At 48.5% G+C, this 12,773-nt stretch overlaps 1 protein-coding gene across 7 annotated transcripts in view; it reads left to right on the top strand.

Annotated features, from left to right (window-relative positions):
• The first annotated feature begins 8,465 nt into the window (after positions 1 to 8,465).
• TOP1MT (DNA topoisomerase I mitochondrial) overlaps positions 8,466 to 12,773 on the top strand; it is a 28,116-nt gene continuing 23,808 nt past the window's right edge. For 3 of the 7 annotated variants that reach the window (XM_039550025.1, XM_019289030.3, XM_019289028.3), the window contains exons 1-4: positions 9,038 to 9,258; positions 10,293 to 10,408; positions 11,659 to 11,780; positions 12,309 to 12,431. In XM_039550025.1, the coding sequence (XP_039405959.1) occupies positions 9,182 to 9,258; positions 10,293 to 10,408; positions 11,659 to 11,780; positions 12,309 to 12,431 (438 nt within the window). In that variant the 5' untranslated portion in view covers positions 9,038 to 9,181. Of the gene's footprint in view, positions 8,518 to 9,036; positions 9,368 to 10,292; positions 10,409 to 11,658; positions 11,781 to 12,308; positions 12,432 to 12,773 lie in introns of those variants that run through there. The other 4 variants (XM_039550027.1, XM_010404676.4, XM_039550026.1 and 1 more) reach the window with 4 other exon arrangements.

The following is a 12,773-nucleotide window of genomic DNA, read 5'->3' as shown; positions in this document are numbered from 1 at the left end:
TATCCCAGGTTGTGTTTGGGTGGGAGTGAGGAGCAAACTGGAGCTGCTCCAGGCTAGGACAGGTTTTTCCCAACTCACATCCCTGCAAAACCCATCTTTTCTAACCATGGACACACAAAACTTAGGAGAAACCTCCACCAAGCTGAATAAATCTTACGGAATCCAGGGAAAATGGGAGGAATTCAAACCCGGGCTGTCCTTGGAAGGAGCCAAGGGCAAACAAGCCCTGGCTTGAAGTTGTCCTTCCCTGCTCCCTTCCCCGGGGCTGGCTCCCATCCCTGGACAACTTCTACTCATCCAGCCAGAAAGGTGGCTTGGATGTGTTTTTCCTGGGATGGTGCAATTGGGATCAAAGAGGCTTTCCCAGAGCCAGCCCTTCCTCCAGGGGTTTCCGCTCCCGGCAGAGAACCAGGCGGGACCTTCCCAGGGGAGCACAGGGCCCCACTACTCATCCCGGCTGAGGATTCCACATGGAGCAATGCCTGGTACTGACCCAAATCCCAGTGTTTTCCTGGAATTTCGGGGTGGTTTGGGTTGAAATGGGCTTGAAAGGTCATTCAGTAACGGAAGCAGGGAGACCTTCCACAGGACCAGGTCGATCCGGGGCATTGGACATTTCCAGGGATGGGGCAGCCATGGATTCTCTGGGATTTCTATTCCAGCCCCTCACCACCCTCACAGGGAAGAATTTCTTCCCAATGTCCCATCTCATCTCACCCTATTCCAGTTTGAAGCCATGCCCTGTGTCCTGTCCCTCCATCCCTTATCCAAAGTCCTTCTCCAGATTTCCTGGAGCCCCTTTAGGCACTGGGAGGGGCTCTGAGGTCTCCCTGGATCCTTCTTTTCTCTCCCAGTTTGGGGAAAGCTTTTGCCCATTGTCCCTGTTCCCCATCCCCTTCCCAGGTGTGCTCCTTGCACCTGCTTTGGGATGGATGGGTCTCAGCTGGGATGAGGTCCCTGATGACTTCAGGGGCAGGTGGAAGCGATGGGCTCATCCCGTGAAAAAGGCTGGAGAGGAGTAGGATGGGTTTTACGATGAGGGGTATGGGCAGTAGGATCCAGTGGGATCTGGGCTTTGCTCCCAGACTCCTCCAAATCCAACTATGGAGCTCTGATGGATGAGAAGCAGCTGAGAAAAGATGGATTTGGGAATTAATTTAATGATGCAATTAAAGAGGAAGCATCTCCTGTGAAGCAGGTTCATCCAAGCGATTTTAAAATCCGTGGTTTTGACCCTGTTCTCCACCTGAGTGGTCCAAAGTATTTCCCTGCTTCCCAGGTCTCCTTGCTGAGGAGTTGCTGTTGAGGGGCATTCCCAAAATTCTGCTTTTGGGTTAAAACTTCATTTCCCAGGATGCATCTTGGGGTGGGAGCCTCCAATCAGGCTGAGGGAGACTTTAAAGGAGTTTCCCGGGACAGGGGGGATTTCCCTTAGGGAAGCAGCTGGGTGGGGAGTGAGGTCTTCTCCAGGCTGGCTGGGATTGGGAATGTTCTCCTGTGCCGACTGAGCTTCATCCCTGCTGCAGCTCCAAGTGCTCCTGGCACAGCAAAGCCTGGTGAAATATGGAATTTTTCCAAGTGTTTTCTACTCCTAGAAAAGTTTTCAGGATGTTTCATACTGGTTTTCACTTCTCTCCTTGAGAAATCCTGGTTTATTTTCCTCAGTGTGGAGGGCTTTTTTATGGATAAGGACCAGGAATATGATCTGTATTTCTTGAATACTCTTGAATTTTTAGGGAAAACAGGGATTTGGGAGAGTCTGGCTGCTCCAGCCATGGGAATAGGAGAGGGGAGAGGTGGTGGTGGGGACTCAATATCTCAGTTTACCCCATTTCTCTGCTGTGCTTAATTATTACTAATTGTGGTGGTGGAAGCTGTAAACTCATGAATATTTTTTGGGAATTTCTTCTTCTTTCCTTTTATTTTCTTTTATTTTACCACCTCCAACAGCAGTTCAGGGACTGAGCTCAAGGATTTTCCTTTTTTTTTTTTTTTTTCCCCTCAACTTGGGTCCTCATTAAAGCTGAGCTTGACCCTGTGGAATCCAAACTTTGGGATTGGGATGTTTGGTTTCCTTGGAGAGCAAAACCAACCCTGTGTTGTTTCTGTTTTGTTCCAGTGACTACCCTTGGATTCTCTGCCTTAACGTTCCCAAGAAATTGTGGATGACGGAGCCATGGGGGCCTCAAAAGCCAGTGGGGTGAAGAGCAGCAGCAGGTGGGTACTGTGGAGCACGGCAGGAGATTTTGGGAGGCTCCAGCTTTATCCCACTGGTTTTCCTGGGAATTTTGGCGCTCAAGCAGAGAAATTCCTCCAAAGTTCCTTTTGGGAAGCCATTTTTGGTGCTGTTGGGCGTAAGGATTAGGAATTATGGCATCTTGCTGTGGTTCATTGTCACCACTGAGGGGTTGGTTTCAGTGGGATCAATTTTTCCCTGTCTCAGGAAGCGAAAGAATGAGTTGGAAAAGGGGCAGGATAAGCCAAAGACGCTCCCAGTGAGGAAGAAGAAAAAGAAGGAGCTGGAATGCACAGTGAAGGTACCAACCCCCCCCCCCTCCCCCCCCATGCTTTGGGGTGATCCTTGTAATTACCCCCAAAATTTTGTGGGAATCAAACCCGTGGCATGAGCTTCCTTCTCCCTTATCCTGGTGCAAAGCCTTCCATGGGAAAAGGGAAGAAGAAACCATCAAAAGTCAAGGAAAAGCCACTGCAGGAGAACATCATCAGCAGGTAAATCCTTGGGTCGGGATGGAGATGGGATCTGTAGGGCTGGGCTCTTCCATCTGGGTTATCCCAGAACTGCGTGTGGGAATGGCACGTCCAGCTCTGCTTTCCTTGTGGTGCTTTGATTATCAAAAGGAGTTTTTAATAAGGAAAAATGAAGGGCTTGGAGTGATGGGGAAAGGGGGAAATCACCTTAAGCTGAAGGATGGAGGGTTTAGATTGGATTTTGGGAAGGAATTCTTCCCTGGGAGGGTGGTGAGGCACTAACAGAGGTTTTCCAGGCAAGTTGTGGCTGCCCTACCCCTGGACGTGTCCAAGGCCGGGTTGGATGGAGCTTGGAAAACCCTGGGATGGTGGGAAGTGTCCCTGCCCATGGAAGCAGCTTGGAACAACAGGATCCCTTCCAACCCAAACCATTCCATGATCCTAAAAAATGTCTGTCTCTTCTCTGTTCCCTTTCTGGCCAAGAAGCTCCCTGAAGCAGGAGGCTGCAGGTGGGAAAGGCCTTGGCTCGAGCCTCTGGAATGGGATCCAAGCCAAGGAGGGAGCTGCATCCGGGTTGGTACGTGGTGATCACTGTGCTAAAGGATTTGGGAGAATTCCCATGGTTTGTTCCCAAGGAAGCTGGGAGGGTGGGCTCCTGGGGTTTGGTGCAAGGCCCTAAAAGGAGTTTTTGAGCATCTGTAATTAAATTAAGCAATAAATTTCCTGGTTTTTGGGTTGAATCCATGACATTTTGGGGTTGGCCCAAACTGGCACCAGTGGGGAGCACCGGGACATGGGTGACTCTCGCTTTCTAAGCAGGAAGTTGGGATTGGGAATCCCTTCCTCAGGAATTTGGTCTTCACTCCTTTCCTTGTTCATGCCTCATTTCCTGGAATTGTCCAAGGCCAGGTGAGATGGGGCTTGGAGCAACACGGCCTAGTGGAAAGTGGGGGTGGAACGGATCCTTAAGGTCCTTTTCAACCCAAATCATTCCATGGTTCTTGGCTGGTGCTGGAGAGCACAAATCCCAGAAAATTCCTGCTGCATTTTGCTTTTCCCACATTAATTTGTCCTCTTGGTGCGTAAATCCAGCAGAGATGCTTTTCCTTTTTCCGTTTTTCCATCCCTTTCCCAAACAGGATCCCAAATGTTGCCAGACTGTCCTGGATGGATCAAATTCAAGGAGCAGCCTTGAAACCCCTCAGGGGTGCCTGTGGTCCTGGTGCTCCCAGTATTCCCAGTACAACCATCAGGCCTTTGCAGGCAGGAATGACTTTGTGGAAGGTCATGGCTCTTCCTGAATTTCCCAACGGGGTTTCTGAAGGATTGTGAATCCAAGAGCAGGCGTATTCCCAGGGAATGAAAGTTTATATGGACATAACCAGCCTGTAATTAACTCGGGGTTTTATTTTCCCCTTAATGAGTTCACCCAGCAGCTTTCAGGAACAATCCCTGTGTGGTTTTGGCTTCCCTTGAAAGCCTTGGGAAGAGAAACTTGGGGAAGTTGGGATTTAGAGTGAGAACCTCGGTGCTTGGCAAGCCCTGGGTGAGGCTGGGATGGGTTTTGGGATGCCTTGTGTGGTCAGGAGCAGGAGAAGATGGTTCCAGCTTGGAAAACAAGTGTAAAAACAGTGGGATGGAATTTCTGGTGGCTTCCAAGGGACAGAATTTAGGGTTCTGTGTCCCCTCTGAGCTTGTTTTCTTCAGGGTCCCCATTTTCCCTATATTTTGATGGCTTTTCCTTTCTCCAGGATTTCTGGTGGCCTCCAGAGGTCCTGTTTTAGGGCTGTGTTTGTGTCCCCTCTGAGCTCATTTTCTTTGAGGTTCCATCCCCATTTTCCCTATGTTTTGATATTTTTTTTTCCTTTCTCAAGGATTTTTAGTGACTTCCACAGGTCAGATTTTAGGGCTCTGTGTCCCCTCTGAGCTCATTTTCTTCTAGGTCCCCGTTTTTCCAATATTTTGATTTTTCCTTTTCTTCAGGGTTTCTGGTGGCTTCCAAGAGTCAGATTTCAGGACTGTGCTTGTGCCCTCTCTGAACTCAATTCCTTTTAGATCCTCTCCCCATTTTCCATACTTTTTCCTTTTCCTTGCTTTCTGCTCGTCCCCATTGTATTTCCCACCCCGTGGCTTTGCCCCCCACCTCTCTTTCCCTTTTGCCATCTGCTGCAAGGGTGATTTCATCTTCCAAGCACCTGGAATTTGATCCATCTTTGTTTTGGAGCCCTCCTATCCCTTCTGTTCCCTGGATTGCTCTCCCAGCACTGCTTCCAATGAGCAGGTGGTTGATGAGGGCTGGGAGTTTTCCTATATTTATCCATGAAATTCCTTTATTGTGCTGTTGGAAGGAAAATAGGGATTTCCTAACCCTGTAAAACCTCAAAACTTGGAAAAACCTGGGATTTTGGGCTCCTGGGTTCCAGCCAAGGTGTCTGAGGAAGGGAGAAGTGTGGGTTTGGGGTACCTGTGCCAGGGAATCTTTCCCAAATCCTTGATATTTTCCAGGAGGAAACCCAAGCAAACCTCCCCCAAGGGCCACCAGTGGGGCTGGAAGACTCTTCCAGGTGCGTTGGGTTTTTTGGATAATTTTTGGATAAATAATATTTTTTTTGGATAATTTTTATCCCAGGGAACTGGAATTTTGTCCTTTTTCTTCTCCTGTGGAGCTGCACAATCCTGGTTTTCCCTCCTGGAACGCTGGTGCCTTCACGGAGCAGCTTCTCCACATCCTGGTGTTTTCCATGACTTTAAAGCTTCCCAAAAACATCCCAAGTGGAATTTGAGGCTCAGTCCTGGGACTTGAGGGTGGAGAGGGAAGTTCCAGCCCCATCCACCCTCCCCAGCCAGCAGGGTGTGATCGCTCAGGTGCACATTCCTACATAAATTTGGGAAAGTCCTGGTGGGAACAACTGCCCTCCCAAATCCTGGGAAAAGGCCGTTCTTTCTCTTTAGATGCTGGCAGAGATAGGAAGCAGAATTCCTAAAGCTGCTTAAATTCTCTCTGCCTTTTAAAAATTCTAATAAAACCTGGGGAGGAAAGAGCCGATCCCAAAAGGTTGCCGGGATTTTGCTTTCTGAGTCATGGATCTGCTCCCTGCCAATGGGATTGGAGGGGCTGAGCGTGTTTTGCTAGATGATTTTCCCTAAGGAGTTTAGTGGGAATTGTGTAACGTGTGTTCCAGTGTGGAAAAAGCATCCGGCTCCTGTTTTTTTTTTTTTTTTGGGGAGCTTGTTTCCATCCCAAGCCAGCTCAAAGGCTTTCCTCAGTTACTTTGATGTCCCACAGCCGGATAATTCATTATCAGCCTAAATTAATTTAAAGGGGCCAAAATTCCCACTTTCTGTTGCAAAAATTTTGGGATATTTTGGCTAAAACCAGGAATTGTGGCTCTTCTCTCTTTGGAAGTCCAGGAAGAGCCATCATTATCCTGCTTGGGAGGAGGAAACTGGATTTCCAACTCTTTTTTTGGGACAGCTCGCTGTGCTTCCAAAGAGTTCCAGCTGGGGGGATCCAGGAGCTGGGAAAAGCAGGGAATGGATCTGATCCATGGCTTGAGCTCAGCTCCAGGCTTACCTAGGATGGACCAGAGGATTTGGTTGGGAGGTGACAATGACCAGAGAAGGCAAAGCCCCAGGTTTCCCTACGGGAAAGGGACACCATCACCTCAACGTTGAACTCATGGAATCTTTAAGGTTGGAAAAAAACATCCCAGGTCACCACTAAACTGTGTCCCAAATCATCACAGCTCCAAGGTTTTGGAACACTTCCAGGGATGGTGATTCCAGCCTCTTCTGGTGCTTGACCACCCTTTCAGTGGGGAATTTTTTCCTAATATCCCACCTAAATCCACCCTATGGAGTTGTAGGCTCAGTCTAAGAGGCATAAGCTTGGTTTAGGCTGTGTCGCTGTTCCCTCATTCTTATTTTCCTTGATTTTTCTGGAATATGAACAACTTGAAGACTCCCAACTCCCTGCGTGGCTTGGAGAAGCCTTGGGAGAAATGATAGGGGCAGGCTGGTGCTTTATAATGCAAAACCCACAGAATTCCCAAAAATCCACCTGAGCTCTCTGCTGAGCGGGGAAACATTCCTGGATTCCTCACCCATACAGATGGTGGAGATCATGGATCTGGACACTCCTTGTCCTGTTGTATTGATGAGGCTGCTTCCCTGTCCTTCCCATTCCCTGTTGGAATCATCCCCACGGTCCCAGGAGTTGTGTCCCATCTGTCTCCTTTTCCCGTGTGTCCATGATCGACCTGATCCCGTCCTTTGTGCTGTTGGTGCTGCCAAACTGTCCAAACTTTTCCCCTGAGGTTTTTCTGGGAATATTTCCTTGGGACCTCCCCCAGTGGGTCTGGAGACCTCGTGGTCCTGCTCCTTTGAGCTTCCTCATCCCATAAAATTCATCTTGGGGCCATTTCCTGCTGCCTTGGGATATCTCCATCTGTGGTGCTGCCGTGGTTGGAGGGAAATGAGCAATTTCCTAAATTGGGATGTAAGAAGGGAATGCTGGTGGTGAGAATTGGCTGTGATGTCGTTGTAGATCCCCGGATGAATCCCAGAGAACAGGACCTGCCATGGGAGAGCAGCCCTTGGGGACCCAGAATGGAATTGGGGTAGGAAAACCGGGGAGGTTGTCACCCCCTGGACTTAATCCTGCATCTCCTCCGTTCATTTGGGATTTGGGATAACCTCTCTCCTTTCCCAACATCTCTTCCCTTGTTCCTGCTTCCCACAGGTTCCAAGTGAAGGTGTTGCTGGTGGGGTTGGGGTTGCATCCCCCTCTGGAGGTCCTTTGGAGATGGATTTGGGGCTTTCAGCCATGAGGGAAAGTGAAGAGAAGGAGCTGGATCCCCTTATCCCACAGCAGGAAGAGGATTCCCAAGCCCCGAAAAGAAAAAGAGGGAAGAAACAAGAGGAAAATAAGCAGGAAAGGGGATTGAAGAGAAAAAGAGGGAAGAAACAGGAGGAAAATAAGGAGGAAAAGGGATTGAAGAGGAGAAGAGGGGAGAAACAGGAGGAAAATAAGGAGGAAAAGGGATTGAAGAGAAGAAGAGGGAAGAAACAGGAGGAAAATAAGCGGGAGAAGGGATTGAAGGGAAAAAGAGGGAAGAAAGTGGAGGAAAATAAGCGGGAGAAGGGATTGAAGGGAAAAAGAGGGAAGAAGGAGAAATTCGAGGATTTGATGGATGGCATTGAGGAGGAGGAGGATGAGGGCAGGAACTGGGAAGGGGGACAGGGAAGAGCCAAAAGACGGAGGAGCAACAGCAGCCAGGGATGGGATGATGGGAATAACAAACGGGAGAAGGGGAAAGCAAGGAAGCACAAGAAGGGGAAAGTGAAGGGGGTGGAAAAGGTGGGGAAGAGGAAAACAAAGAAGGAAAAATTGCTGGAAGAGATGGAGAAGCATGAGGAGGGAGAGGAAGGAGTGGGAGGTGAACTGGAGGAGAGGGTGGGAAAGGGAAGTGGAGATGGAAAAGGAATAAAGGAGGAGAAAGTGGACGAGAAAGGGGAGGAAGGATTGGGATTGGGAGAGATTCTGAGTGCAGGGATAGGGCAGGAGGTGAAGGAGGAGGATGAAGGGAAGGGAGATGTTCCAGGGAAAGAGAAAAAGAGGAAAAACAAGAAGAAAAAGCCAGAGGGGGAAACAAAGGAGGAGAAGAGTGCAGAGGAGGAAACCCCGGGGAAAACTGGGAAAAGGAAATCTAAGGAAGGAGGAGAAGAAAAGAAAGGGGAAGAAAAGAACAATAAAAAGACTAAAAAACAGAAGGAGGAAGAAAAAGAGGCAGAAACCAAATGGAAATGGTAAATTCCAGCGTGCCTTTGGCAGCTCTAACCCAGGGATTGGGATTTAAATTTTATTTTGTGGGACAAAACGGTGAAAATTCCTATTTTTTGGCTCTTTTCCTGTATTTCCTTCAGCCTTGAACTTGTCACTCTTGGAAATGGGTGACAGATAACGGAAGATCCTGAATGCACAGCAGGATTTGTATCATAATTATTTTAATTTTTATAACTATTTATAATATTTATTTCTCCTCCAATGATTTTCCTGGTGCCCATCCCAGGAAGGGAGAAGCTCATAATTATTGGAAGGAGATAATTATTATGTTTTAATATTAATAATAAAACATCTGGCAAGACAGCAGCACCTCTATCGAGGGACTGAATTCCTTCCCCACTTCCTTCTCCAGCAGTTTTGGGATGATCCAGGCAGGTGTTTTATAGGAAAGGATGAGGAATGTGGCTGCCGGACGCTGGATTATTTTTGGAAGTGCGGCTTTAACCACTTGGTGTCACTCTCTCCAAGAGTTCCCCAAGATCTGGGTTAGAGCAGGAGGAATTTTGGGATGCTTTTTTGGGAGCCTGTGGCAAACCCTGATCTGGGAGGAGATGTTATCCCAGACAGGGATATCCATGGATACCTGGAGCTTTGAGGCGGCTCTTGGAGGATCCAGGCTGACGTGAAATGTGGGATTTTATATTTTTTTTCCTAACAATGCCTTGTTTGGAATGCCCGGATCCCGGTACAGAGGAGGGAGGCCGGTACGTAGGAATTTCATCCCAAAAATCCCATCCAGGACTGCATTTCCCATGAGGAAATTCCCATGGGTCCCCCCCCCCTGGCCTCCGTGGGCTCGGGAGGCTGTGGAAGGTGAGTGTGGGGGATGCTCTGCCGGAATTTGGGATCCCAAAGTTTTGTGATCCTGACGCTGCCTTTCTCCGATGCTTTCAGCCCAAATTCCTGGAGCTTGTTGATTTTCCTTGAATATTTCATTTCCTCTGTTTTTACGGCAAAATGCACCTTTGGATGCCAGGGGTTTATTCCACTCCATTTCCCAAGGGGAGGGAAAAACAATCACACAAGAAACGGGAATTTTGCTTTCTCCGTGTGGAATCTTGCTGTGTTTTCCCAGAATTCCTTGGCTTTTTTTTTTTTCCCCCCCCTGGTGGTGCTGGGTTTAAGAGTTTCTGTGTTTTTTCCCCTCTTTTGAAGTTCTGCTCCTGATTTTCCGGATGGATCTTTCAACAATTTTTTTTTTTTTTTTAAATTTAATTTTGTTGGGATTTTTGTTGCTGCTTCTTAAATCTTCCCAGTTAAAACTTGCAGTGACTTTAAAATCCCGTTTGCTCTGGCAGGAGGGAGATGCCTTAAGATCTTATTTGCATTGAAACCAAGTTATGAATATTCATGAGGCACAGATTTCCCGGAGAATCGTGGCTGCCCCATCCCTGGAAGTATTCCTTGCATTGGATGGGGTTTGGAGCAACCTGGATTAGTGGAAGGTGGCCCCGCCTGTGGAAAGGGGTTGAAATGAGGTGGCTTTTAGGTTCCCTTCGCTCTCCCCCTGAGTCCTTCCGTGTCACCACACCAAACATTCCCTTCCTCAATTCCCTGGATTCTATTCCAGTCTCTTTCAGAGAGCAGGGAAACTGAGGCAGCAGCAGAGAAAACGGGATTTCACCTGGAGTTTGTGCCAGCTGTCACTGCTCCAAGCATTTTCCCGGTGTGACCTTGGGAGGAGGCGCCGGATCCCAGATTTGGGATATTCTCATGGATTCCTGTGTGTCTGTTCCAGGTGGGAAGAGGAGAAGAAGGAAGATGGAGTCAAATGGATGCAGCTGGAGCACCGAGGGCCCTACTTTGTGCCCCCCTATGAGCCCTTGCCTGAGGATGTGCAGTTTTATTACGATGGTACATCCGTGGGGGGACCTGGCGCTTGGGGTGGTGCCCTCTCCTTAGGGAAGAGGAATATCCCATTGGAAAAGCCATGGGGTCGAGCTGGAGGATCTTACACATGGTTGGAGTTACGGGGTTTTTGGGGAGCTAATCCTAATGGCTGTTTTTTCTCATTAAGCTGCATTTTTGGGTTTGAGCTTTGTCAGCTCATCCGTGTTTTCCCATGAGCTGGAAAAAATGGGATTTTACTGATCCATGGCCTCAGTGACTGACACATCCAAGGATTTGGCTGGGCTGCTCCAAGCTCCTGATGTCCCTAGGCTCACTTCGCATCACCTTAGAGCAGCTCATGGTGTCACTGGCAGGACAGATCCAGGCCTTTGGTGCCTCCTTGTTTTCCTGCCATTCCTGCTGGATTTCCTCCCTTTCCCTGCCCTCAGGTCATCCCTGAACTCACTTCTGATAGATCAAGGGGCAGGGGCAGTAAGGACATTGGGGGTTAGCCAAGGGATCCCATTCCCATGGGATCTTGGTGATCCTCAGTTCCCTGTGGCTTCCCATGGGGGTTTCTTTGCAGTAGGAAAAAGCCCAGTTTGGGAAAAGGAGGTGCCCGGAGAGGGCATTGCTGGGAGTTCCATGGGGCTGTCAGGGATTTTGGCTCCATGAGGAGGAGCCTTGACAGGGTTTGGACTTCTCCTGTGACCTCGGATTTGCTGGAGACACCGATGGGTGTTGTGTGGATCTGGGCTGGTGGCTTTGGACTTTGGCATCTTTGATGTTGACTCTTTTTTTTTCCTAAAAAAAGTCACCATTCCTGGATGGAAAAGTGTTTGTGGACAGACAACAACCCCAAGTAGGAAGGGCCCATGGATGAGCTGGTGTGTGTGGGTTGTCATGGGACTGCTCCAAGGCTCCATTCCCTGCTGTCCAGGAATCCCAAAAACCAGTGGTTCAAGTAGGATTCAACCACACCCTGGATCTCTGCAGGGTGCTTTTTCCTTAAAAAAAGCTCTTTCTAGGTAATTCCTAGGATGAGCCAAGATATTTCTTGGTTTTGTTGTGTTTCTCCAGCCAAAGGGTTCAGGAGGGGATGGTGGCTTTGCCACCTCCAAGAAATGATTCAGTATCCTTAGAAAAAGCTAAGAAATTATCCAAGATTCTACCCAGAGAAGCTGTGGCTGCCCCATCCCTGGAGGTGTTCCAGGTTGGACAGGGCTTGGAGCAACCTGGGATAGTGGGAGGTGTCAGTGCCTCTCTTTTCCCAGGAAAACCCTTGAAGCTGAGCCTGGCCACAGAGGAAATCGCCACCTTCTATGCCAAAATGTTGGATCATGAGTACACGACCAAGGAGATCTTCCAGAACAACTTCTTCCATGACTGGAGGAAGGTACCTTCCCTGGGATTGCTCCTTGATATCCATGAAATCCATCATCCCCAGGCTGTGGTGCGGGATGGAGGGAATGGGAGCGGGATTTGTTCCTTATTTATAATTAAGGTTCTAAATCCTGAGTTATTTTCATGGTTTTTTTTGTGGATTTGGACTGGGATTTGCTCTCTGTGCTCTCTCTGAGTTTTAGTGATGGAAGCAGGTGGTGGAGAGTCCTGGAAACAGCTCCAAAACCAGTATGGGGACACCAAAGGAATGAAGGAATGACCTCTGATCCCAAAAAAGAGCAAAACTCTTCCTAGGGAATGTTTACACCTCCCAAATACCTTTGGTGCTGTCCCTGCAGTTGTGTTTGGGGGCTTTTTTCCATATGCGGTTCTTCCACCCTGGAACTGGCTGTGATTTTTCCGAGGAATTGGGATGTAGGTCTCTGCTCCCTCTTCTGGGAAGGAGAAGCCCAAGCAGAAGCTCTGTGTGGAATTAGTTTTGCCTCCTGGCTTTTCCCAGTCCTCCTCATTTCTTTCCCAGGAAATGACCTCAGAGGAGCAGGAGTTAATCAAGGATCTGGACAAGTGTGACTTCAGGGAGATCCACAAATATTTTGTGGAAAAAAATGAGGCCCGGAAAGCGCTTCCCAAGGAGGAAAAGCAGGTGAGGAGTGGTTCCTATGACATGTTTTGGGTACAGTTTTGGGAGTTTTGTCTCTTCCTTGTTGTCTTTCCTGGTGTTGTGCCTTGAGCTTGGAGTTCTTCAATCCAGCTCTGTCTCCATGGCCATCACCCTCTCTTCCTGAATTTTATCAGCAGATCCTGCATATTCCATGGCTTTACTGGGTGCCAGTTTTCCTTGGATGATGTTTTGGAGTCCTTCTCTGTGCAGAGGATTGTGGACCTGGCTAAGGGAATGATGGCACTTAGACTTGTTGCTTGGAATGTTAAAGATCCCTTCCAATCCAGTCCAAACCGTCCTGATTTTTTTGTGGTGTCCTGGTTT

The sequence above is a fragment of the Corvus cornix genome, chromosome 2 (genome assembly GCF_000738735.6).
Source record: "Corvus cornix cornix isolate S_Up_H32 chromosome 2, ASM73873v5, whole genome shotgun sequence".
Lineage (NCBI taxonomy): Eukaryota > Metazoa > Chordata > Aves > Passeriformes > Corvidae > Corvus > Corvus cornix.
This window is presented reverse-complemented; position numbering and strand designations above follow the sequence as displayed.